Below are 24,767 nucleotides of genomic sequence, written 5' to 3'. Positions count from 1 at the left end.
AGGGGTGTCAATTTCATCCTCTGCATCCTCTTGTCCCGCTTGTCTAAATTTCTGTCTCCTTTCCAGGCTCTTTGTCACATCTGAGAATATTCATAAACTGCTCCTGCAACCAGGCACAGTATCCATGATTCACAGAGCAGCCTTAACAGCCTCATTGAAAGGTTCAACAAATTGTTTATAGGCATTGAAGCAAACGCGAGTGGATGAGTGTGACTTCAAGGAGGCTTTTTCCACAAATGAACATATGAAAGTATGTACAAACATTAGAGCTGCCTCTCGTATTCCTTTATTGTCCTCTCAGCTCAGCTCTCCCTCCTGTTTCCGTTTAAACGGCTTCAGCCTTAAGTCTCCATATTCAGATAATTTCCTCCTTAATCCCTTCAGAGGAGCTCCTCGCTTAACTTTCTAGTTAAGTCAGTGAGACACACTAATACAGGATAAACAGCACACACACACACACATACATTTAGCAAATTTCACTTATCTGATGCAAGTACAACTGTTGGTTGCTTTGTTCAGCTGGTGTGTGTTTGAGTATGCTCATTGGCTGTATTAGGGAATTTTAATGATTAGGGTCCAATCAAGTTGTTGTTTTCAAACACGTGCCTTTTAAAGCTGTTAATCCAGGATTATTTCCCCTCCCCTCATTTTATTACTGTCGATTACAAAGAGGGGAAAAAAAAAGTCACATACACGAACACACACACACAAACAAACACTAATTAAGGTTTGGTTTCCCCAGAGAATGAGCATGAGCATACTGCTGAGGTCTCTAAACATAGCTCCACATAGCCTTGAGGTTGAAAAAGACAAATTTGGTTTATGTATGACTACACACAAGGAATTAGCTAGCACTGCAAGATGATGTATGTCTTTTAGTCGGTTCAGATATTTACTTTGTATCCAGTTATTGCCAGGTACTTTATTTTTTACAATGCACAAATACAGGTTTATGGTATTTCTGGGCATTGAGAACCATTTTAACCTTTAGGCTAAGATAGGTTTCTGACACTTTTCATTTAAAAGCAAATCCATTGATTTTGAGATGGATGTATGTATGTATGGATGGACAAACAGGTAAACATGGATGTTCCGTATTCCTTTTAAAAACATCCCATTTATCACTTGTTGCATACTGCCTCCAGAAATAGGCCTATTCAGGAAATGTTCAGAGATTTTCAGAACATGCAACAATCTGGATTTTCAGAAAACATTTTTTAGTAATTCACAATGTTCACATGACGATGCATATCTAGAAAAACAAATATTATTTCTTATTCCATTTTCTTTTACTTATCAGAGTAAAAAAAATTACCCCAAATTTCATAACTGGAAAGAACCCTGGAGAAACAGATGCCAACCAGTGCTGGCAAAACATCCTAGAAAAGAATGTGCAGTCTTTCCCTAGTGACCTCTAAGCAAGTGAAAATACCCCAGCAGTTCTAAAGCTGATGTACAGGTGAGATTATGTGGAAGGATTTTTAGATCACCTGAGGCTTTGTTTGTCCACAGAGGCCCCTCTCATACTGGGTCAGCTTAGAATGATCAGACATGGCTGACCGCCTGAGTTCACTCACCCCCACAGGAGTCATTAATCAGACGTTGTTGCGGATGAGCCGTCCAGACACATGCCACAACACACAGGCGAAACCACAAAAATGCACAGACGTATTAGAGCCTGCTTTAATTAGAAAAAAAAATGGTGGATGACAGAATGGCTTCAGGTAGTCGTTCTTCAAGGCCTGCAGAGGTGCATCCTTGCACACTAACCACAGCAGACATGGATATGGGAGAAAAAAGTCCAGTCCACAAATAAAGCATCTCATAAATCTGCAAAACTTTTACAACATGGACACCTACACACACAGAAAACGTTATATCGACAATTTTTTACCTCCTGGGGTATATTTAATGCTCCATAAATAAATAATAATAATAAAAAAACTGAATCACATCAGGGTATCAAACAGCTGCCAGGCCTCTCAGCTTGCAGCAGGGTCACTATCTGCAACAGGATCTCTGATAACGCTCTTTTTATATATATTTTTTCAGGGTTGGGATTTTTCAAAGACACCACGCTGCTGTGGATGTTCCTGGTGTGTTGTGTCTATTAACAGAGACGGGACATGGATAGATACCTAACTAAACAAACAAAAATTTACAAACACTCATCATCATCATCACGTTGCTATATCTGAGCCTTTTAATGATTTATTTTTGCAGTTCTTTAGTCAACTTTGGAGAATTTTAAAAACAAGTTAATTTAAATTTATAGCAGACTTTCTCTATTCCAAGAGGAAAACTAAAACATTTATGCACCCCGGTACTATTTGGTGAAATGTCCCTCAGCAAGGGTCAGAGAACCAGGTGTCTTCTAACAACTTCCAACATAATACACACTGAATATCAGAAATGGTAATGAGTTAAACATGAATGCTTTGCTGATGCAGACAGTGCTTTTAGGAAAAGTTTCCAAATGTTTTGCTTGTGTATGGTATGGACAATTGCAGAAGCATTTTTTCTACCTGATCCATCCGTTCCAAAAACATTCACTTAAGAAACATATCACTTCTGTCTACATTTAAAACATTTATATTGAGGCTCTACGTTTTTTCATACCCTTAAATGAGATATCTATCTCTCAATACATAATAAAGCAATATAAAGGAGCATCTTTTTTTGTTAAATTGTCTTTCATTAAAAAAAAATGGATTAAAAAAGTAATTCATTTACCTCTGTCTCAAAGATCCATGGAAAAATCTTTAGTAGTATTTTAGGGTATATCAATTAAGTTAAACATTTAATAGACAAAAAAAAAATCAAGAAAATATTTATTATTCCAAAGGATCACAAACTGAATTGGTTTCTCACTCTGTTTAGAAGTGATAAAATAAATCTGGTTTATTTGTCTATAACTATTAAATAACCACTTTTTTGCCAGAGTCATCAGTGCACTGAACTATAATGTCCAAGAACATTTTAAGTGGATCAGTTTCATCAATCTTGACACATTTTATAGTTTGCATTTTAATACTTTTATGAATCTGCTTTCATAGCCTTTTAACAGGTTTATGTGAGCAGTGTCTCATGTTACCCTACGGTTCTTTTGGCATTCTGAAGCTGTAGCACCAGTAACCAAATACACACAGCACCTAAGAAATGTTTCTCCATTCTGTTTGTCACATCACAACTTCAAACCTTGTTTGGAAATGTTTTCTTGCACCAGATTTGAATTATTAGTACAAAATAGTTAAGACAAGAATTGTATCAAAATCTAATCTAGTCTTGTTAAATTTGAGTTTGAACAGATACTAATTAAACTGTGCAGCAAAGGCAATTGTTCTCATTTATCTTTTAGATTTGAAGCCAGAAGTGGCTGTACAGCTTATAGTAGAGATTTGAAAACATTTCAGACTCGAGTAAATTGGTACACAGTCAATACTTGCTTTAGAGCTGCTGGCGCCAAAGACATTCTCAAACGCCCTTGGCCACAAACGGCAAACATATTTATAGGACTAAGCCTTTATTTGGTGCTGCACTACATATTTCATACATTGTAGGAAATAATTGTATGTCACAATGTACAGACCCAGGCTTTTATGTCGTTAACACTGCGACTATTAAAAGGACGTGATGTGAAGTCTTGTGTTAAAAAGCCAGTTGCTCGTTTCTCGGTTATGCAAGTCACTTTGAAAACCCGAGCAGCAACAGAGTGAGCGAGAGTTGTACTCTGCATGAGTTCATGTCAGATTCACTCTATTGTCTTAAGTTACTGAGTCTAACCCCCCAAAAATGAAAAAAAAAAAGACGCAAGAACCATAAACTGAATTCCATAAAAATTCAAGCATTTACATAAACACTAGGCATTAAAATCACAGCGCATGTAAAAATAGCGTGAAGTGTTAATAACTGGGCTTCTCTGACAATGCTTAGAGGGAAAAGCAGCTTGTTTTGCTGAGGAAAAAGGAATAGAGTAATTAACATGCTTCTTTTGTGTTTTTGTGTTATGTTCGTGCGGTACATTCCCGCTCATTCAAAACTGTGTGGGTGTGCAGTGAAGGTAAAGCATTCAAGGGCTGCTGGTGAGAATTAAACCTCTGAAAACTAATTTCTGTCATCGGCATCTGTCGATAAGATTAGGGAAGCATTACTCAAGTATGCACTTATTTCGACAAAAGCATTTAGCAACTTAACTGAAAGAGATTGAGTAGATTTTTTTATACCTCTCTGTTTGTGCAAATCAATTTAATCTTTGAAAAGCCAGTACAAAAAGGCACTTTGAAGAGGGCACAAAAACTCAAGGAAAACATGATGGGTGCAGTCAGTGCTCCATGGGGGCCTCGGCTTCCTCTTCATCGTCACTGCAAGGTTCGTAGTCGTCATCCTCGGCTGGGTCTTCATCTTCTTCCTCGATTTCTCCTCCCAGTTCACCCAGCAGCTGTTCTGCATGCTCCAGCATCGGCTGGTCGTCGCATCGCAGCTTATTGTACAGCTGCAAGGAGACAAAAGCAGATAATGCGAGTGCTTGAAGGATGGAAATTTCTGTGGAGCAGAAAAAGGGAATGTTTTCATACAGCTGCGTCTAATGAGTCAATTTATCTCAGCAGCCTTGTGGTCATGTTTGTAACTGAGAAGTGGCTCTCAAAGTGTTTACCTGGATAAATCAAGGCTAAATAAAAAATGCAGAAATACTGAAGTGAAGCGACGAGTCATTTTCTGGTATGAAGTTCTTCTATGATATGCTAAAAATATACCACGGTTTCCCTAGAGGGAAACCGTGGTATATTTTTATTTTATTAAAATGAGGTTTTAATAGTAATGATAATATCAGTTTTAGTAACAATAAACCAAACATTGCATAACAACATTGAGATGTAACCTCAAACCGACCTCTGAGGTAACTGGAACACAGCATGAAACTTTACATCCAGTGAGGCTAAGGCAGCAGTATTGCAAAAGTACGAAATACTGACACCTGCAAGTGGGAATAGGCAGTGGTGATCTGCTGATTTTGTGTGAGAAACTGGAGGGACCGGTTTATGAAATAGCCTCATTGGACAAATCTTGACCAGCAGCTGAAAGCTTACAGAAGCAGCCCTAATCACTGACCCATGGACCTACAACTGAAGGGGGGCCAGGAAGTATGCATTACAGGTCAGTCGTATGGGCTTCTTTTATAATTGAAATGGACAAACTAGTGTACCAAACCGTACTGGCCTGTGCTGTACCGCTAAGTCGTTAGACTTAAGCATTTCAGCATCAGGCTGCTGTGAAATTCCCAGTCAAATCTGTGATCTGTCAGTGGCTACCTCAGCTTTGCCAAAGCCTTTTTGTCCTTCATTTGTCAAATTAACACATTTGGATACACAGTTTAGCAGCACAAGAGACAAAAGAAATCTCCCATTTTTCTTCCTCTTGCTGTTGTGAGATGCTTGCACTCCTGTAGGCACACAAAGACAGTTAAATGTGATTTGAAAAAACAAAACTAAACAAAAATGTAGAGCTGTTCAAAACTGCCGGCAGATTTAGCTCTGTAAAATAACCTTCTTGTGTGGAATTACTGAACTCGGAAAAAGGGGCTGGATGATGAGATTGTGGTTTTGTACGCACATTCAGAGTATGGAAAAATAATGCAGCCATTTAAATTTAACTACCGTTTCTAGAAACATGGAAAAAGCATGATGATTGTGTTCAATGCAGAGAATCTTATTTAGTTTTAAAAATGTGTAGCATAGAGCACACACTCACGTAAGCTCATGGACAATACCCAGCAGAGCGCCATCATTCTTAGTAAAAGTGTAACGAGGCCAGGGGAGTGAGTGAATGTGACTGCTTTGCCCCAGGACCAGTCTCTAAGCAACAGCAGGTCCTGACAGGAGACACGCAGTCCTATGGGAACTCATTTGGAGTGGTAAAATGTGTGCTCTGTGTGTGTGTGTGTAAATTTAAGCGGATGCTGTCTCTGCAGATCGGCGCTCCGGGGATGCAGAGCGTGACCCAGGTCCAGGCACAGAAACAGATACCAGGGGGGAGAGGTGACCCTGCCAGACTCTTTCAGAACACCACTGCTGCACACATACACAGCCACACAAACCAAGGGATTTTCATTACAGCGATGTCACTTTCAAATGCCTAGAGATGTATACCTGCAAAAAGGGAGGCTTGCTTTACAATGGGTTTGGCAATAGTCTTGGCTCAGAGCAGAGAATACTCACATGTTGCAGCCTAGGGCAAAAAAAAAGAGTGGCGTATTTCACATGAGCTTCATTTGAGCAATAATGAAATACATGAGGCAAACATTTGCAAACTTTGTCTGCTTTCTAAGCCACTAGATGCTCCCTGGAAATTCTATCTGCAGGTAGTAGATATTTTCTGCAAATCAATAGCACATTGTGTCTACGGGACGGGACGCGATTATTCTTTGTGAAGGTTTGAGAGAGGAAAACAAACAGGAGCTATTCTTTACGCATCCCACAATGAGTGCTGCTTAGATCAGCATGGCTGTCGCTAAAAAAACCCCGAAAAGACAAAACACAGGCATTTCTCATTTAGAGCAGCCAGGGTTTTTTTTTCTCTTCTCACTTTCACGGCCCAGAGAGCTGCCTACAGAGGGAGAGTGTGTGCGGGTGTGTGATCGTATAACTTTTTCATGCTTTTTCTTGCTCCACTTTAAAGTCATGGACCAAAGCGCACCTGACCACTACTATAACTGCTCGCATGTTTCATGCAGTTGTACAGGTAGGAATGCACGAACACAACCACTGTCGATATGTGCTCCTGCATTTTGAAGTGACTTTGGCTTTAACAAGTCGCTGCTATTGCCTTAGGTTACAGTTCTTGTCAGTTTTGGGCTTTGATTTAATGCTTTTGAGTCATTTTTTCCAGGGTAGGATGATTATGTAACATAACTTCAATTACTTTTTTAGGGAAGAAAAATCGATGAACAAGTCTGAATTTATCTCTTATCCACACAAGGTTGAAATTATAGATACAAGATTAAAAGCAGAGTGGCATTTCTCTCATATGCTCTCACTAATATCAGTCCCATAAAGCTCTCGAGAAGTGGTTGAATTGATATAAATTTGAATTGATCAAAAAATTATTTTTTGGAACCCCACTTTTGTGGATTGCGTTGAATTACAATAGCTTGTAGCCTGATTTTCTTATTCGGAAACCAGTTTTGTTGTGTTTTGGACCATTTTAGTGTTGGAAAACACAGCTGTGTTCAACTTTCAAAAGTGAGCTAAGTAATTTTGAAGAAATCATTTTTCTTTGTCGAAGTTTGTAGAAAATTAGGTGCACAATGTAACCTCTGTAGGTAGACGGTGGGTTAGAATGCCCTTGCAGTCACTTTCTTCTTATTCTTAAAATTAAAACAGATTTTACCATAAAATACGAGTGAATAATATGTTTTTAATTATCTCCCCTTTTTATAAGATGTAGTATAAATGATCTGTATTGTATCTGTATTATAACCCGGTATGAAGAAGACAAATGTGTAAAAGCTACACACCATTCGACCCTGTGTCCAACAATGTACTCTTTTCCTTCCACTGCCTGGTAGGCAATTTCTTTAAATTGCCTACCAGGCATATGGTAGATAAAAGACAGGCTGATTATGTGGTAAAAGCCTAATCATTCCATCATTGTTCGGCCTCTGCTCTACACCTATGCTTAACTTCCACTTTCATTTCACCTTTTCTTTTATTTCATTTGCTAATACCGCTGCATTTCTCTTGTCCACTTTTTTTTCCTTTTCAGCTTTGCACACTTACACTCCCCTTAGACGACCTTGCAGTCAAGGAGACGGATGTCTCTGCTCGCTCTCATCTATATATTCGTACAAAGAGCACACAATCGTCTTCCATTTTGGCAGAATAGTGCCAAGTCCTCTCAATGAACTCCTTAAGGTCTGAATATTTCTTCATTAGACCATCTTTTAGTTCCTCCCAACTTATCTGCTGGATCTCACTGTTTTATGAACACTTCTACCCTGGCAAGGGTGTGACAGTGGGTGAGATTAGAGCTTCTGGAGTGTGAACAGGGCATGTCGCTAAAAATCTCCAGAGAGTTGACTGCAAAACTCACACTCACATAACTTAACACCCCAGGTCCTCCAGTCACATCCTTGTAAGGGAAAAGCATTAAAATTACACGACTAGCCCCCTGCCCACAATCTGTGCTCGTGGGATACCCTTTCAACCACTTCAAATGGCTAAGCTTTTGACCTCTCTTTGCCCTAGCTTCCTTTGCTGCACACACACATCCCACGCCTTCACACAATCATACATAACACTGTCCCTGTGTGCATACACCGCAGATCCCTCCTCAAATCGCACCCTATCTCGAATTCCATTTCACGTCCGGTTTACTATTGATTTTACCCAGACCCACTATTCACACCCCCTGCCTCAACACACACCAAGTCTAATTCATTCCCTTTCCCGGTCCCCCCCTCTCTTCTTTTGCTCTCCAACTCACTCTGCTGGTCATCTCCTACTCTTTTTTTCCAATCAATTTTCCCCCATTGTTCTCTTTTGCAAAGCACTTTGCACCTGATGCATTTGGCAAAAAACCCACAGATATCATATAATACACACAATTCAGCAAAGTTGAGCATACATGAAGAAATAGTGCTTTTTTCTCATTTTATCATTTACAATTACAAACTTCCATATATTGTCCTGACATTGCATGTAATGGAGATTATTGTATAATTGTACAAAAAAGACTTCCTTTTACTTCTGTTTACTTCATAAACAAAAACCTGAAAAGTATTAAAATGAATTTGTACTTAGACATTGTGAGTTAATCATTTGTAGAGCCACCATTTGCTTCACTTCCATCAGCAAATACATGTCTCTACCAGCTTTGCCTGATCAAACATTTTTTGACCATCACTTGCAAAATAGATAAACCAACATAACATTGGATAGAAAACAGACGTGAACAACATTTTAGGTTGCACCACACGTGCTTGGCTGGACTTAGGGTCTACTTTGTGGTATTCTAAAACATAAATATGCTTTGGTCTAAACCATGGATGCTCAATACGTCGATTCGGAAGGTTTTGAGTCGATCTTGGCAGTAGGTGACAAACTGAATGCCACCGGGACGCTGAGACCAGCACTTCCTCTTCTGACAGGCTTATCAAAATATTCACTAAGATCCTAAATGTTTATGTCTTCATTAAAGAATAATAATTTTAAAAAAATCAATGGAACATGTTAAAATTAATAATCTCAGTAATTATTGTTTCAACACGGTGTTGTGCAATTCAGTGTGTTTCGATTCCATTTACAAAAAAAAAGGCGACTCAAAGACCGACTGACAGGCAGAGCAAGAGTTTAAATTAGCTACTCAACCACCGCTGTGTTCATGAGAGGCTTATTAATAATCGCAAAATAAATATCAAGCCTGAAAATCTAATATTGTAACGGACTGAATGTTATGCTTTTAACATAATCTCTGCTCGGCTCGAGGGGCGCAGGCGGCTGCCAGGGCAACAGGTGTGCAAAAACGACAGAGAGAGAGAGTAAAAAGGTACGAGTGGTTTTGAGTTGATCACCTGTTTGGGTTGTTTCACCTTTGTTTACCTTTGCTGTGGCACATCAGAGCCGCTGAAGTTTCCGAACGTTCAATAACCGCCAAACTTGGACTAATTACCTCGTTTGTTTGTGAGTATTCACAACAAACATCAAATAGAACAAATATATTTCATTAAGTTTTAACAAACAAATGGCTACTACTGCAATAATTATGTGAAATGAAATTACTTAGGTGACACTTTATTTGATGGGTTGTGGATAACACTGTCATGAAACCATCATAAACATGACATAACACTTGTCATGAAGTCTTCATGAATATTTATGACTCTTGTCATAAAGTGTCATTCAGTAAATCATGACACTTTTAATGCAAAGTTGACATCATTCAAAATGTCTTTGTTCTGACAACTTCTCATTAACCAAGAAATCCTGATCTGACATAAATTTGTTATAAAAGTATCACTGGTTAAACTTTAGTTTTAATAATATAAAGCCACATCATTTTAAAAGTTTAGCTTTAATAACATAATGCTGCCTAATTTTTAAAGTCTCCTTGGTCAACTTGTCAATCTAGGTGATCGTCATGTATTTGGGGGTATGCATTAGATTGTTTTTAGATGATGGATTTAGGTGTCTTCTTAAAACCTTGGGGCACCAAATGTTATTTAGTAATTAATACGAAGTCGTACCACACTTTCAAGATTTTTCTGTGTAATATTTTTAAAAAGAAATCAATCACCTCCTTCCATTTGATAAACACATGATAATCTCATAAAACTGCAATTAAAGACTTTAGCTATAACAAGACAAAACCTGGAAATGTTCAGTATGTATGAGTACCTTTGCGAGACTCTGCATGTGCATGTGCCTGTCTCACACAACGCCCCCCTGCACACTTAACTTACCAGGGTCATAAAGTATGCAGAGGAGAAGTGGACTGGTGCCAAATCCAGCCGCTGGGCTTTGTGGGCCTCATTTCCAAGTTGGAACCCATTTTAACTAGCAGAGAAACTTATCGTCAATAATTAAAACTCAAGCTGAGGCTTCGAAATAAAGCTCAGGTTCAATCTAGATCGCATCTAAACAATGGACGGATGTGCACACATGCAATGCTACAGAATTGAATGTGCTGTGAGGGAGCCGGAACACAATCCAACTCACCTTTCCAAGGTCTTTGTGCTTTACCGTTCACATTATTCTTATGCTCGACTCGCCCTGGAGAGAAACTGCTATGCTGTTTATCCGTCACGCTCCGACATCTCGCTCAGTTCTTTCACAAGACTTTCATCTCATTTTATTTGCCTTCTTTCTCGTCAAGCAACCCATCTAAGTACTTAATTTATCCCTTTTCTTGTTGCATTTTTCCAATTGTCTCATACTCCCCATTGCTAGCAACTATGATCAATATGTACAAGATTCCCATGCTCTCTCTCTGTTGTCTGTTGCAAACTTACTGCCTCTCTGTCTCAGTTGAAGACGAATGTCTTAAGATGCTTAGGAAACAGTCAAGTCAATATACCGCCAGTCCAGAAAGAACAAACATCAATGTATTGTCACTAACCTGCTGCTACTCATTTCTAAGAGCACATTTTGGTGTGGCACATGGGTAGAGAAGATGCATAGCAGGAGGCAATGGGGGTGGAGGGAGTCAGAGAAAAAAATAGTAGGTGGGGCCTGCCATCCTTTAGCCCAGGCTGCCTGATTTACAAGGCTATTGGATTTTAGACTAACATGAATCACTGCTCCACAGAGGTATTACTCCCTGACAGAATGACAGAATAAATGAGACACATCACTTGGTCTGTGTGTGTCTGTTTGTGGGAAAGAGGGAGGGGGGCGAAGGGAGCTGGGTGAAAACTTTAACATCTTTGAGATTCTGCACAGCTATTTCTGATGCAACAATGAAGCTTAGTAAGAATGGGCTCATGTTCATGGTGCTGCATAAGCTATTTCTCTGACAAGAACCAAGTCATCGGAGAATAACCTATTGTGGCAGCTTACTGGACGTTAACTATCTGCACTCACTGTTGATGCACATAATAGAGGGAGAAACTGCACTCTGTTCATAATAATGTTGGAGCACCATGCAGACTTATAGGGAAGTCTATAAGTACATTTTTAAGAATAAACATGGTACAAAAAGTTATTAATTTTTATATTTTATATTTTGGAGAAATTTTTTATTGATATCTTAAGTGTTCAATGAGTGTGAATTATTATTTGTTTGGTTTTGGATCTGCTGGTTTTTCTCCTACAAGCATGTTTACATTGAGTTAACATAGCCTATTAACTCAAAACCTTAAGATACAAAACATTGACATATTACTTTATTAAAATTGAACAAAGAGAATGATATTGCTTATTTTTGTTTTTAACAAAATTACCTTTTTAGCATTAGTCAGGTACGACCTTGCAGCATCCTGTAAAGCCTTCCACTCCTCCTTATTCTCCTCCGATGCCTCACTTCCTTCTCTTTCTTGGTGTTGTTTTGCCTTGTCCCACTGGAGGTAGCACACCCAGCCAGACAGATACCAAACCTAAGAGATACAGATCGAGAAGGGTAAGCTGGAGAGACCTCAGTTGCAAAAAGCAAGCGCTCCTAATTTCAGTTAGATTTCTGCATTAAGAGAGAGGGATTTCAGAATTGATGATACATGACAGGAAGGATACTTTATTGGTTGTATGTACACCATTATCAGACTGAAAGCTGCAGCTGCAGCAACAAAGGCTCTTTGTGCCAGGGAACTTTCTTAAAATATGTTACTGTACAATCATTCCTCTTCTTATCTTATAGGAGATGAACCTGGAGTCACCTTCTGCTGCTGCTGCTATTGTTCCAGGTGTTCAGAGATGATATTAAACAAACTTAGGTTTGTTTAACAAAGGGTTATTTGAGCTAAGGATGGACATTTTATCAGTAAAGGGGGAGAAATGCAATATTAGTTTTGCAAACCTAAAAATAAAATAGTATGGCATTGAGCAGGTGAATCTAATAAAGTACATACTGATTGTACATGTCATTTGTATCCCAGTAAAAAAAGCTGTTGATTTGGGTATTTTTGTCCTCAAATATTTAACTGACACAGAGGCAGAAACAAGCAGGAGATGCCAAAACAACATGAGCAGATGCCGTTTTTTTTATTTTCCTCGGAAATCAGATTTTGAAGCTTAGAATATGTATCACTGTGTGTTCACTGTTGCACTTGCTGACCACCCCAAATATCAGTTGGTAGAGATAAAAAACAAGGGAAAAAAATTAATGCTATTAATCAACAAAGTTCACACAGAGGTAGAATATTTTAACTCTAAGTACCTGCTCAGAAATCATCTAGTTTTCTTTACTTCCAATAATCATGCTTCTTAACTCTGGATAATCACATCAACAGAGCTGCACCAAGCCTCCCACCTTTAAAAACAATCACATCTAACTCACTCCAAACTCAGAGGTGTGTGCGCCTCTCATCTGAGGCCGAAGATCACCCACCCACTGTTCTTCAAGCACCAAGAAACAAATATTAGCTTTATTCATTATTCATTGAGGGTAGCGGCAGTGGGAGACCCAGCACCTTTGACAAATCAACCATTTAGCTAACAAACACATCGTGGCATAGCACGCTGAATCCAGAATTGTCACCCAGCAGGCTGAGTAGGAGGCTGCCCCCACCCCCTGCAGCTGTGCTTATCACAACAGCAGCAATGATACAGAAATAGTACTCTGGTGTTGTTCCTCATTGTGGCATTTACTTAGAATGCAAATCAGCAAAAAGCGTGAGAATATCATTGGAATAAATGATGTTTGAATTAAATTCAAACATTAGTTATCTTAAAAAATGTGAAATTTTCACATTTTTTATGACAGACTGTCCAACACGTGACACATGGAGGACACAAAAATGACTGAACATCTATATAAAAAATTGTTAAAAAGTGAGCTAATTAAGAACTTAGAGAAATCTATTCCACTCAGCTACAACTTCACACAAAATCACACATATTAGAAGGAATTCTGTGTGTCAATCAAATCGCAGGCTCTGTTATAATTTTAAAGTCAAGTCGCATCTTAGCTCCCATATGGCGCCACTGAGGGAAGAACAAAGCGATCATGAATCAAGCGAATACCTTTGAAACAAGATTGGCAAAGAACCAGCTCAGTTGTTTGTGCAGACTTAATGTTATGTAAGTAGGGTTCCAAGCTTTGAGATGCAAGAGTGCAAGCAGGCAGATGTGAGAGCTCAACACTTATCAGCTGCACAGAGGAGGAATTGACACAAGGAAGGAAGCGCAAGGACAAGGGGAGTGAGTTACTGCCATGCTTAAATATGTTTCCCTTATGCATTTCTTGTCTTGTCATTTCTTGTCTGTAAAATGAACAGAAAAAGAAAATTTACCATTTAGACCAGTTTTTTGTTTGTTTGTTTGTGTGACTTGGTGGAGGTCCGCTCAAATCAACTGTCTCAGGAGTGAGTTTAAAAGTTCAGCTCCCCAAAGGCTGCTCTCAACCCGGCTATGGAGGGGTTTGTGTGGGAGGATGAGCCTGAGGGTGGAGTGCAGGGGGAAAAAAATAGAGAAAGGAAGAGTGCTCTTCTGTGTAACGCTAAGCGACAAACTCCCATTTTCTGCTACTGACGGGATTTTTTAGAGCAGATTGGCACATACTTTTTACTGAACCAAGAATACAGCTATTTAGTCCACCATGGAATAGGTTCAGTGCCAAGTCCAATATAAGAATGCTTTCGGTCTTGGTTATAAATTGGCACACCTAAATTATGGACTGTTATTCGCTGTATGTATAAAAATTAACACACGTTATTGCCAGTCCATCAAAGAGCAACACAGAAACAAACAGCCATGCACACACACACACGCACACACACACACCTAAGGAGAATTTAGAGACCAATTAATCTGACATTCATGTTTTTGGTCTGTGGGAAGAAGCCGGAGTACCCGGAGAGAACCCATGCATGATAAACTCCATGTAGAAAAACTCAAGACCCAGGAATCAAACCCAGGACCTTCTTGCTGCAAGGCAACAATGCCACCAACTTCTCCACTGTGCAGCCCCCATTGTCATTATGAATGACGCTAACTAGAACCATAAATCAAGTCCTTTTTCTTTTTGTCAATTTTTTTAATAGAAACTTTTCTTCATTTTTTTACAAGTTTCAATCAGTTTGCAGCAATTTTTCTGTATCTGTGTGTGCATATTGCTCACATCAGATGACCTCAATTCCAGTCACTGATTGGCTCAGATAAATCAACAGTTTCAAAAAGATAGAGCTTTACTATTTTCCTTTAAAATTCCACTCATAACTGATAAGCGGCCTATTTTAGTTTATTTCTATTTCAATCTGATCATTTTCAGCATTATAAATTGAATCTCAATCTTGGGAAAGTGAAACACTCAAAATTAATCTTCGATACATAAGGGTCTAATACCAGTGTTCTGGATACACATTTGCCAGTGTTCTTTCACCCTTATATGGCCATAATTTATTATAACAAGGCGTGACATTAATACCTGCTTATATTTCTGTTTTTCAATAAAACCAATCAGACCTTGATTTATATTTTTGTTCATACATTTCCTGCAAGCTATGATATGGTATGAACCTAATTTCTAAATCTAATCAGAATTATTTTCATTTTTTATCAGATCAGTAATTGCAATAATCCTGTGCCTGTCAAGAAATCCACTAACATTCAGAAAAAAATATATATACCCAGACCCTGCCTGTCATAGCCTGCTCTTGGTTTGTACGATTTATCTTCTATTGATCCTTTGAAGTTTAAAGTTGGCATTTTCCCCCCTACAATGGTAAATGAGGCCTCATAGTTGGATACTATATAACAAGCTGCTCCTTTTCCACTGTCCCTTTGTGCAGTAACATGTATGATTGGGTCCTGCTTTTATGCCTCTTTGAAAGAGCCTGGAACTTCATCTGAGACCTAGTTTTCAGACACGGGGGCACAAATTGTTCTAAATTGTAGTGTAATTGTCTGTCCTTATCATACTTATCATACCTTTGATACATTCAGTTCCTCCACTTGAACCAGCAATGAGTTGGGCAGTATAGGAAAAATTTCCACAACTTTGATGGTCTTTTGCTTTAAAGCTGCAGAAGGTAACTTTTATAAAACTTGCTAAAACTGTCAGTATATTCTGACAGTACAGTGTGAGACAGATGCACAATAAAAAAAATATATATATATATAAATCATGAAGCTTCTTTGCCTCCTCCCTGTAGAGAAATACACCACACCTGGTTATAAAGAAAACAATCAGTCAGGAGGAGGGTCTTAGCAATGTTCAATATGCTTGTGTACATGCTTCAACAGTAACAAAATCGGCCTTCTATCACCTGAAGAACATCTCCAGGATTAGAGGACTAATGTCTCAGCCAGATCTAGAGAAACTCATTCATGCGTTTGTCTTTAGTCGCATTGATTATTGCAACAGCATCTTCACAGGCCTGTCCAACAAATTAATCAAACAGCTGCAACTGATCCAGAATGCTGCTGCTCGCGTTCTCACTAGAACCAGGAAGATAGAGCACATAACACCAGTTTTAAAGTCCCTCCACTGGCTCCCTGTAGCTCAAAGAATAGACTTTAAAATACTGTTGTTAGTTTACAAATCACTGAATGGTTTAGCACCACAATACAGCAAAGAGCTGCTGTTGTTGTATCAACCTTCCAGACCTCTCAGGTCTTCTGGTTCTGGTCTGCTCTGCATCCCCAGAACCAGAACCAAGAGAGGAGAAGCAGCTTTCAGCATCTATGGACCAAAAATTTGGAACAAACTTCCAGAAAACTGTAAAACAGCGGAAACCCTGACTTCCTTCAAATCTCAAGTAAAAACGCACCTGTTTAGAGTTGCATTTGAATGTAATATGTATGGATTTGATTTTGTGGATATGTATGTAATTTTTTATTTTTTTAAAAAATTTTTCCTGTTGTGGGCAACGGGGCCCGGCGAATACCCGTGGTTAAACGGACGGCGGAGTCCGGCGGTAACAGGCGCTTAAATTCCGTGTCAAAGGGAAGGGGGAAGAAAGGGAAAAAAGAGGGAAAAAACAAAACAAAAAAAAAAAACCTTGGTATTTTATTCTATGTTGCATGCCTTTGTGTTTTGTGTTTATGATGTAAAGCACTTTGAAATGCCTTGTAGCTGAAATGTGCTATACAAATAAAATTTGATTGATTGATTGATTGCCAGTTCGCTGCAGCTGTGCTAACGGCAGAGAAAAAACATACTGTTACAGGAAAATTGTTGATCCTTTGTCATTGGTGGCCATGTTCACAACACTGTAAGGAAGGAGCTGTGGTAGCTGAGAGCAAAGGAAGGATGTGAGCAGTGTGTACATGTGCATGATTGACAATGCCAATGGCTCTAATTCATTTTCTATAAACAAACTGAAGCACCACATTCTCATAAATATACACCGACCATTATTACCTAGGAATCTTCTGGATATGGATCCTTATCCAATTTGGTGAAAAACCATGTTTTTTAAGAAAGTTGGAGAACTGCATCACAAAGCAAAAGTCATAACTAAGTGGCCCAAGGATCCAGACAAGGACATTTCAGGTTAATGGCAAGACAATTGTATAGATCTTAATTCCAATAAAAGCCTACAGTCATTTCTCAAACAGTGAATGGACCCAAAAAAAAGCAATTTCAAGTACTTATGGAGCAAGAATAGTTCACCATGTGCCAAGATTTGGCCCAGAGGTTTTCATCTAAACTGGCATTATGGATGAATTGTAGAAATCTTTAAAAAGAATTGCTGATATTGTAAATACAGAAGCTTTGCTTAAAACTGATGTGTTTATCAATAAAAGTGGATGAAACTTAAAAAGATTTATTATTAAATGGCCATATACCCTAGAAGCAAATCTAAGACTAAGACTGGGTAATAATGAAGCAGCAACATTTCTCAGAAACTGAAGTAATTGTCACTTTCAAAATATTTGGCAATGGCCAACTTAAGATAGCATTACTGGATACTGAAGTATCTCCTTTAAGTTCCCAGTGTTAAGCAAACAGAAATACAACTAGTACATTAGTAGAGTGTAAGCCACTATTAATGTAAAATCCCCCTGTGTCTCCCCATTTTTAATCCTCCCATATGTCCCATATTAAATCCACCTATATGTCCCATATTAAGTCCACCTATATGTCCTATATTAAATCCACTTATATGTCCCATATTAAATCCACCTATATTCTTTAAATCTGACAAAAGCTTTGACTGGGGTTAGCTCTTGCAGCTCATTAAATCATAGCAAACTATGGACTGTGAAGTCTTTTTTGTGGGCTTGATGATTATTCTTAGCATACCTGGTGTTTGTCTTGCAGGCTGAATAATAGGTGGCACTTGAGAACATAAAGTCAATTCATTTTGACAATGTGAAAGTTCCAAAATATCTGATTTGAAATAGCTTCTTTTGTGAAGTTGTCAGAGTTTTTTTGTGTCTGAATGATTCCTAGGTTGGAGTAATTTAGCCTAACAAAAAAAAAAATACCAGTGGAAAAACCAAGTGAAAGAAGAGGCTAAAGTAAAAGGTAAATTAAGTCTTTATGATCACAAGTCTATGAATTTAAAGATAGAAACTGCAAAAACACCAGCAACAGGAAAATGGATAGAACACCTTAAGAAAGTCTTGCAACTTGCAAAAAAACTATATAGATGATACTTGACAACGCAAGACCTTTACACAGTAATATAAATGTCTCAAATTCCCTTAAGCATGTTTTATTTATTTATTTCATAAAGTCAATGCATTATTTACCTGAACAACTTCATCATCTTCTTCCAGAAGACCCTCCAAGACATCTACCGCCATCTAATAAAGAAAGAGAAAATAAGATAATGAAACAGAATTAAAAAAAAGAACATACAACTGCTCATTCAATAGTGAAATAAGCAAAATGTAGTGTGAGCAATGGCTTTCAACAAATTTTCAGTAACCAGTAACATTGTTGTTGGCGCTGTTGTGCATCTTCAAGGCAGCTCAATCAATGACAGTGATCAGAGGGTCTGATAAGCATCAAGGGGGTCAGCGTCCCCATTCACAATGTCATCAATACCAACAAGACAACAGATACGGCAGTCAATATACACACTCATGAGTGCTTATCGCACAGTCAATAATCACTGCAGACACTGTTTCCGATGGCCCTTTTAATCATTTTACTGACAAACTACTCATACCCTCCCTTCACCTCATAGAGCAAGAGGCCCAAATAAATCTAAAGATCAACTTGACACATTATCCACATTCCCCCCCACTTTCAGGGTGTTTGTCTGAGTCACTCTCTGTAGTGTCGTGGAGAGGCGGTTTGAGGTCTCAAAGGAGCCAAATGTTAGCTGACCTTTGTTGGAGCGTTGTCTGTGGGAAGTTTCCATTACAGAAATCAGAGCTCAACTAAAGTAGGCAGCGTGTTTGTTTAGCTCCGACTCTCTCCATGTGGAATCTGTGGTTTGTGCTACCTTTGTGAGTCTCTTTGTGTGTGTGTAAGGCCCCAGGTGATGATATATTGATTTTTGTCAACTTCAGGTTGAAGGCGACCGCTAGCCAATCACCCGTGGTGAAGGGCAAGAATAAAAGACATACACGCACCCTCGCAATTGCACACATACACACACCGACAGCAAAAGCTCAACAAAAATGTGACTTCAACAAGCTGCACTTGTTTTTTTTTTTTTTTTTTTTTTTTGCTAAGGCAAAATTATTAGCTGGAGAACTTCCTAGTTTTTTTTTTTTTTTTTCTCCTACTGCTCTATGGAGTTTCTTTTCATTAAGGCAACATGGTTCCGGTGATGATAAAGAGGCCCGCCGCCTGCACAGACTGAGTGAGTCGGGTTAATTGAGAGTATCTCGTTAAGACTGCTCAAACGTGCATGTCAGAGAGTCAGATGATTGATTGCTAGACCAATTATGAGCAGAGAACCTATTGTCCTAAATTAATTAATGACTGATTAAAAACACACAAAACAAAAACACCCAATCTTCACCGATGAGGGATGGATTTATGCCAAGCACCACAATTATCTCCTCTACTGTCATTGTCTCACTGCAGCACGAGCACAAAGATAAAGTGCCAAACGATAAATATTTAGTGTTTCCATTCTGTGAATAGTTCGCAATCTGTTATGCGACAAACATAAACTTTCATGAATGTGATTGAGCTTATATGTCACACACAAATTGAAAGAAGTGCTTGTGAACTCAGTGAACTATTTAGATTTTCAAAACCTCTTTTTCCAAACCGTCCGTATTCGCATTCAGCATTCACATACTTAGAGGCATGTGAATTGTCATCCCTCTAAGTAATATCTAGTGAAACCAAATACCTGACAAGTCATTTAGTGAGAACATGGAGTCCACTGGGGTGTAAATTTTTCTCAGTATAAATCAAGATGTTCTACGAAGGCCTAAGCGGTTTGTTAGAGAGCATTATGAGCAACGCATCATGAAGACAAAAAATCACACCAAACAGGTCAGGAGTAACATGTGGAGAGGTTTAAGTGAGGATTGGTTTGTGGAACACTATCCCAAACCTAAAAACCTACCAAAATATTTTAGTCGTCCTAAATAAGTCGGATATGGAAAGCATTAATTACAGAAGCAGCTCTTTGCATCTCTGGAGAATCTACAGGGGTTGGTGCTGGTGAGAAAATGTGTAAACAGGATCTATTAGAGGTTATAAAACAACTGAGATTGGAACTGAGGATCAACTTCCAGCACGACAATGAACATAAAACCACATTCACATGTATGCCCAGATACACATTAATATTTTAATGATCTGAGATGCTTTCTGTCCATTCTGACTAAGCTTAAACTATTTTGTAATAAGAATAAGCAAATATCCTGGCCACTTAATAGCAGAAAACGGTAGTTCTACAAAGTACAAAGTAGCATTCATTTGATTCACACATATTTGCAACTATTTGCTACTTCGCGTTACTCTGCCAAATAAAATCTCAATAAAAAAACATTGAAGTTTGTTGTTGTGACATGACAAAATGTGGTAAAGTTCATTCTACTAGATGGGACAAAAGAGCTGCTGGAGTATTAAACAACAGTTAGAACAGGCAGTTTTAGAGCAGCAAAAATAGAACAAGAGATATATCTGGAAGCGAGGACAAGTGAGCAATGATAACCATTATATCGTCTCCAACTTCTTAACTACACTGGTCAGCCCAGGGGCAAGTGATTAAAGATTCAGAGTTTTTTAAGCTGCTTCACGCTCTAAACAACAACAAGATTAATATTCCTGTGAAGATAAGAGAAAAATAGGGAGTGATGCAAATTAAAAGAGGGATAAAGTTGGAAAGGAGAGGCAAAAAAAAAAAAACAAGATGCACATAAACACTAAAAACAATAAAAACAATACAATCATGCTGTCCTCTTTATTTCAAGACTTCTATAACAAAAAAAAAAAGCAGGACTCTGGGGAGGAACTCATTTATAATGTTCACCGTGCTCAAGTGCAGTTTGTGTGTTTGTGTGTCGTCTTCAGGCAATGCTGTTTAACAGAATCATTTTACTGGAGCGTGCAGCAGAGACTGGAGAAAGACAAATCACTTTACAAGTGAGGGCGCGCCATAGCTCACACACATGCAGACACACAAACAGGGATAGCTACAGCGAAGTAAATTAATCTAGGAGAAGTCTATGCAAACTGCTCGTGAGCAATATGGGAGACACAAGCAACACGAGAGTCTAAATTTAATGACAGAAGCGTTTAGTAAATAAATAAATGTGAACACAAGTGACAAGGTGAGAAGGTACGATACTATCCACCAGCTTGTGTGACAACTGCACTGAAAGATGCCTTAATGGCTGTCAGGAGAAGGTAGCTGTCCGTTTCCCCGTCTGCTGTGTGACAAGTAAATCAGCAGCAATGATGGATGATGATGATGACATTTGTGTTTGTGAGAGTGTGTCAATGTAAGTGAGAAAGAAGGGAACTCTGCAGGACACTTATAAAAACAGAGAAACAAAACTTTTTTTTTTTTCCCCAATTAAAACAAATAGCTTAAATGCAGGTCAGTTGGTCCTTCACAATGCATGATACAGTACTGTATTGCAATAGAACTGGATTTGCCTTGAACTTGTATTTATATCAGTATATATATATATATATTATCTTGGCTTTATTCTGTATATTGATTGTGTCTTTGGGGTGAAAGTTATGCACTTTTTCAGTTGGATGTCTTGACATTTTCATGTTTTTTTCCTTCAAAACTAATTTATTGTTTATAAAATAATAGAATAGATTTTGAAGTGAAAAATATACAGTAAAACTATATTTCCACAGATTTATCCATGAAAATTTCACACAGTTTTATTACTTTGAATCCAGGGTTTAAAATGCTCTAAATGTATTATTCTTTAAATTCTACACTTATAGACGAAAAGCAAATGACTGAACCTAAAATGTAAACATTTAAAAATATATAGTTTAAAACAATTATGAAAACAGCCACTTTTTTACTTTATAAAGATGGACTATTGCACTATCCAGTCTTTGTCACACATGGCAAAGATGCAAAACATGCCTTAAAATCGACGTTCTTTGCAATAGCACGGCTAATGCAACTTCCTTAACATTTCCCGTGTCCAACCTGTTTTTTTCACAGTTTTGCTCACTGTAAACTCTAATCATTGCTTTAACTCTACATAAAGGCTGACTGGGAAAATAACCTATTTTCTTGTTGCCACATCTTATTTATGAAGACCACCATACCTTTTGCCTTATTTGAATGATATGTTTTATAGTCTTTATGATTTTAAACAGTGCCTATAAGAAATAGGCTTTGTCATTCAATTTTTAAATTTTCAAAAAATTCTGTAAATTTTTGAACAAACAACAAAAATGAACAAACAACAAAAATGCTTTAGTTTGAATTATTCCACAGGAGTTTGTAGTGGTGAAAATAAATGTGGCAACTGTTATTTTGTTTGAAAAATATATTTCTTGGCATGTTTGTTTCTTTTGATAATATGCTTAATTGAAATGTTTGATTTGTTTAAAATGATCAGTGTGAAATTACATGCTACTGCAATAAAATTTATTTTATGGCTTTTAACACATTTTTAGCAGGGGCACTAATAAATGTAGAGGGCTCTGTAATTATCTTTGAGCTCATATTCCATTAGCACTGTGAAAGATGACATTTCTAGTATGCATTCATGTTGTGAAATGAATCAAAAGGGGGGGACGGATTTGAAGAAGTATTTTTGGCTCATTTTCTTTCCCAAATTAAGTAGCAAAGACCATAAAATGTGAAATCCACTCATGTGGGAAAACTTTTTTCTTGTTCTTTTTTCCAAGCCACATTTTTGGAAAAACTAATTTTGAGGTCCAGCCATCATTCAAATCCCTTGTTTAGAAGCTTTTTACAATTTTTAGGGAGTTTTAATGTGTTGTCAACAAAATTAAGTAAAAGCTCCATCTTAAAATATATTTTTAAACCACCTTAGAAATTCTGTTTCACACTTCCTGGCCAAAAAAGGAGGAACAAAAATCTTTTTGCATTGCATTTAACATTAGTTTTATGAAACACACCAATTTTTATGTCTATAGCCGAATTAACTTTTTGTCTGGCTCTGGTATTTATGAGGATAGAGTCAGTGTGCTGTGAGGAGTCTTCAGTAGATCTTAAATCTTCTTAATGGGGTTGAAGCAAGAGATCTTGGGTGGCCAATCAATGACTGAAAATTATGTTTTATCCTCCCTAAATGACTCTATAGATGTTTCAGCCAGTTGAATACTGGCATTAAATCATGCTCCTCTCTCAGTAAAATTTGCTTAGTTTATATGTCTGCTTGATAGACGAGAACATTTTGAGCTCAGCAGAAAAGTAATTTTTTTTATATATATGAATATCAGAAATACAAGATGTGTATCTTAATGTTGCTTTTCAGGAATACGGTGCAACTCATATCAATCATGTCAAAGAGCACTTCAATAAATTAAAATGTTGAAAAGTTGGGTGCCATGTAACCTGTCCAGGGTGTACCTTAGTGGCTGCTGGATATAGGTATCGGGAAGATCTCAAAAGAAAGTTGAGTGGAAGGAAAATGTGTACAAGCTAAACCAGGACTTCATCTGGAGTCGGCACGTTAAGAACCACCACATAGAGACATACCTAGGACAAGTATTGCATACAGTATGTCGCCCTCCTTGTGTTAAGCCACGCCTGAACACCAGAGTTGAAAGTGTCTTACTGGAGGCAAGGAGAAAGAAAGTGTGAATTGTTGCTCAGTGTACCAAAATCCTGTTTTAAGACAGTCATTTTTGATTTTGACAATCAAGGTACCAGAGAAAAGTGGAGAGGTACAGAATTCAAGCTGATTGATGTCCACCGTGAAGCTTCAAGTTCGGGATAATTTTGGGAACCATGTCATCTGCTTATGTTGGTCCATTGGACTTTATGTCAGGATACTGGCCTGGCCTAAGCCCTCTAGAGTCTATAAGACATAGGACAGATGATGAGAGGGAGAATTCCCAAAAATGCAGATGAGATGAAGGTTGGTATTACAGTAACTTATGCTCAACATCTCAGCAGAGCCAGATGGACCATCTCAATGGCATATTTCATGCAAAAAGAGCCAAGACCACATACTGAGTGTATTACTGTAAATTACATAATTGCACTTTTTAATTGCTCTGACATTTCTGCAATAGGAATCATTTTTTAAGGTATAATGTCATATTCAAATTTTCTGAGAATTAAAATTTAGGGTGTTAATTAGCTCTAAACAATAATCATAAAAAGAAGCATATAAGGGCTTGAAATATGTCACGCTTTAGTGAGTGTATGCATCACACAAGTTGCACATTTTATTTAAATTGTAGAATTGGACCAAAGCACTTGTATTATAAGAAGGACTTTTTACCTATTTGGTGGATTGTTTTCTGTTTTTTTTTTTCTGTTTAGATCCCTGCTGACGAGACAGTGTCAACGGGGTAATGGGAGCAGAGGTGTTATTTTACTGAGCCAAAGGTCGTGGTGTGTTAGCTTCTTGTTTAAACTGTCATCCACTGAAGAGTTCACAGCTGATGAAGTGCTGTCTGACACCAACACAGAAGGGGGAAAAAAATCATTTTTGGAGATTGAATCTGTCACCCGCATGCAATACAGAAACACATTTCTCCCCTAACTTACTAACAAGAAAATATATTGCACAGGCAAA

At 38.0% G+C, this 24,767-nt stretch overlaps 1 protein-coding gene across 1 annotated transcript in view; it reads right to left on the bottom strand.

Moving 5' to 3' along the window:
• Positions 1–1,669: 1,669 nt before the first annotated feature.
• Positions 1,670–24,767, bottom strand: part of si:dkey-12j5.1 (uncharacterized) — a 30,940-nt gene continuing 7,842 nt past the window's right edge. The window contains exons 9-11 of the mRNA XM_055048171.1: positions 18,348–18,401; positions 11,936–12,088; positions 1,670–4,492 (exon numbers count right to left, since the gene is read on the bottom strand). Coding sequence (XP_054904146.1) covers positions 4,322–4,492; positions 11,936–12,088; positions 18,348–18,401 — 378 coding nt within the window. The 3' untranslated portion in view covers positions 1,670–4,321. The remainder of the gene's footprint in view (positions 4,493–11,935; positions 12,089–18,347; positions 18,402–24,767) is intronic.

This window comes from Poeciliopsis prolifica, unplaced genomic scaffold, assembly GCF_027474105.1.
Source record: "Poeciliopsis prolifica strain line A6 unplaced genomic scaffold, Auburn_PproV2 SCAFFOLD026, whole genome shotgun sequence".
Taxonomy (NCBI): Eukaryota; Metazoa; Chordata; class Actinopteri; order Cyprinodontiformes; family Poeciliidae; genus Poeciliopsis; species Poeciliopsis prolifica.
The sequence above is the reverse complement of the archived record's forward strand: the minus strand, read 5'-3'. Positions and strand labels throughout refer to the sequence as shown.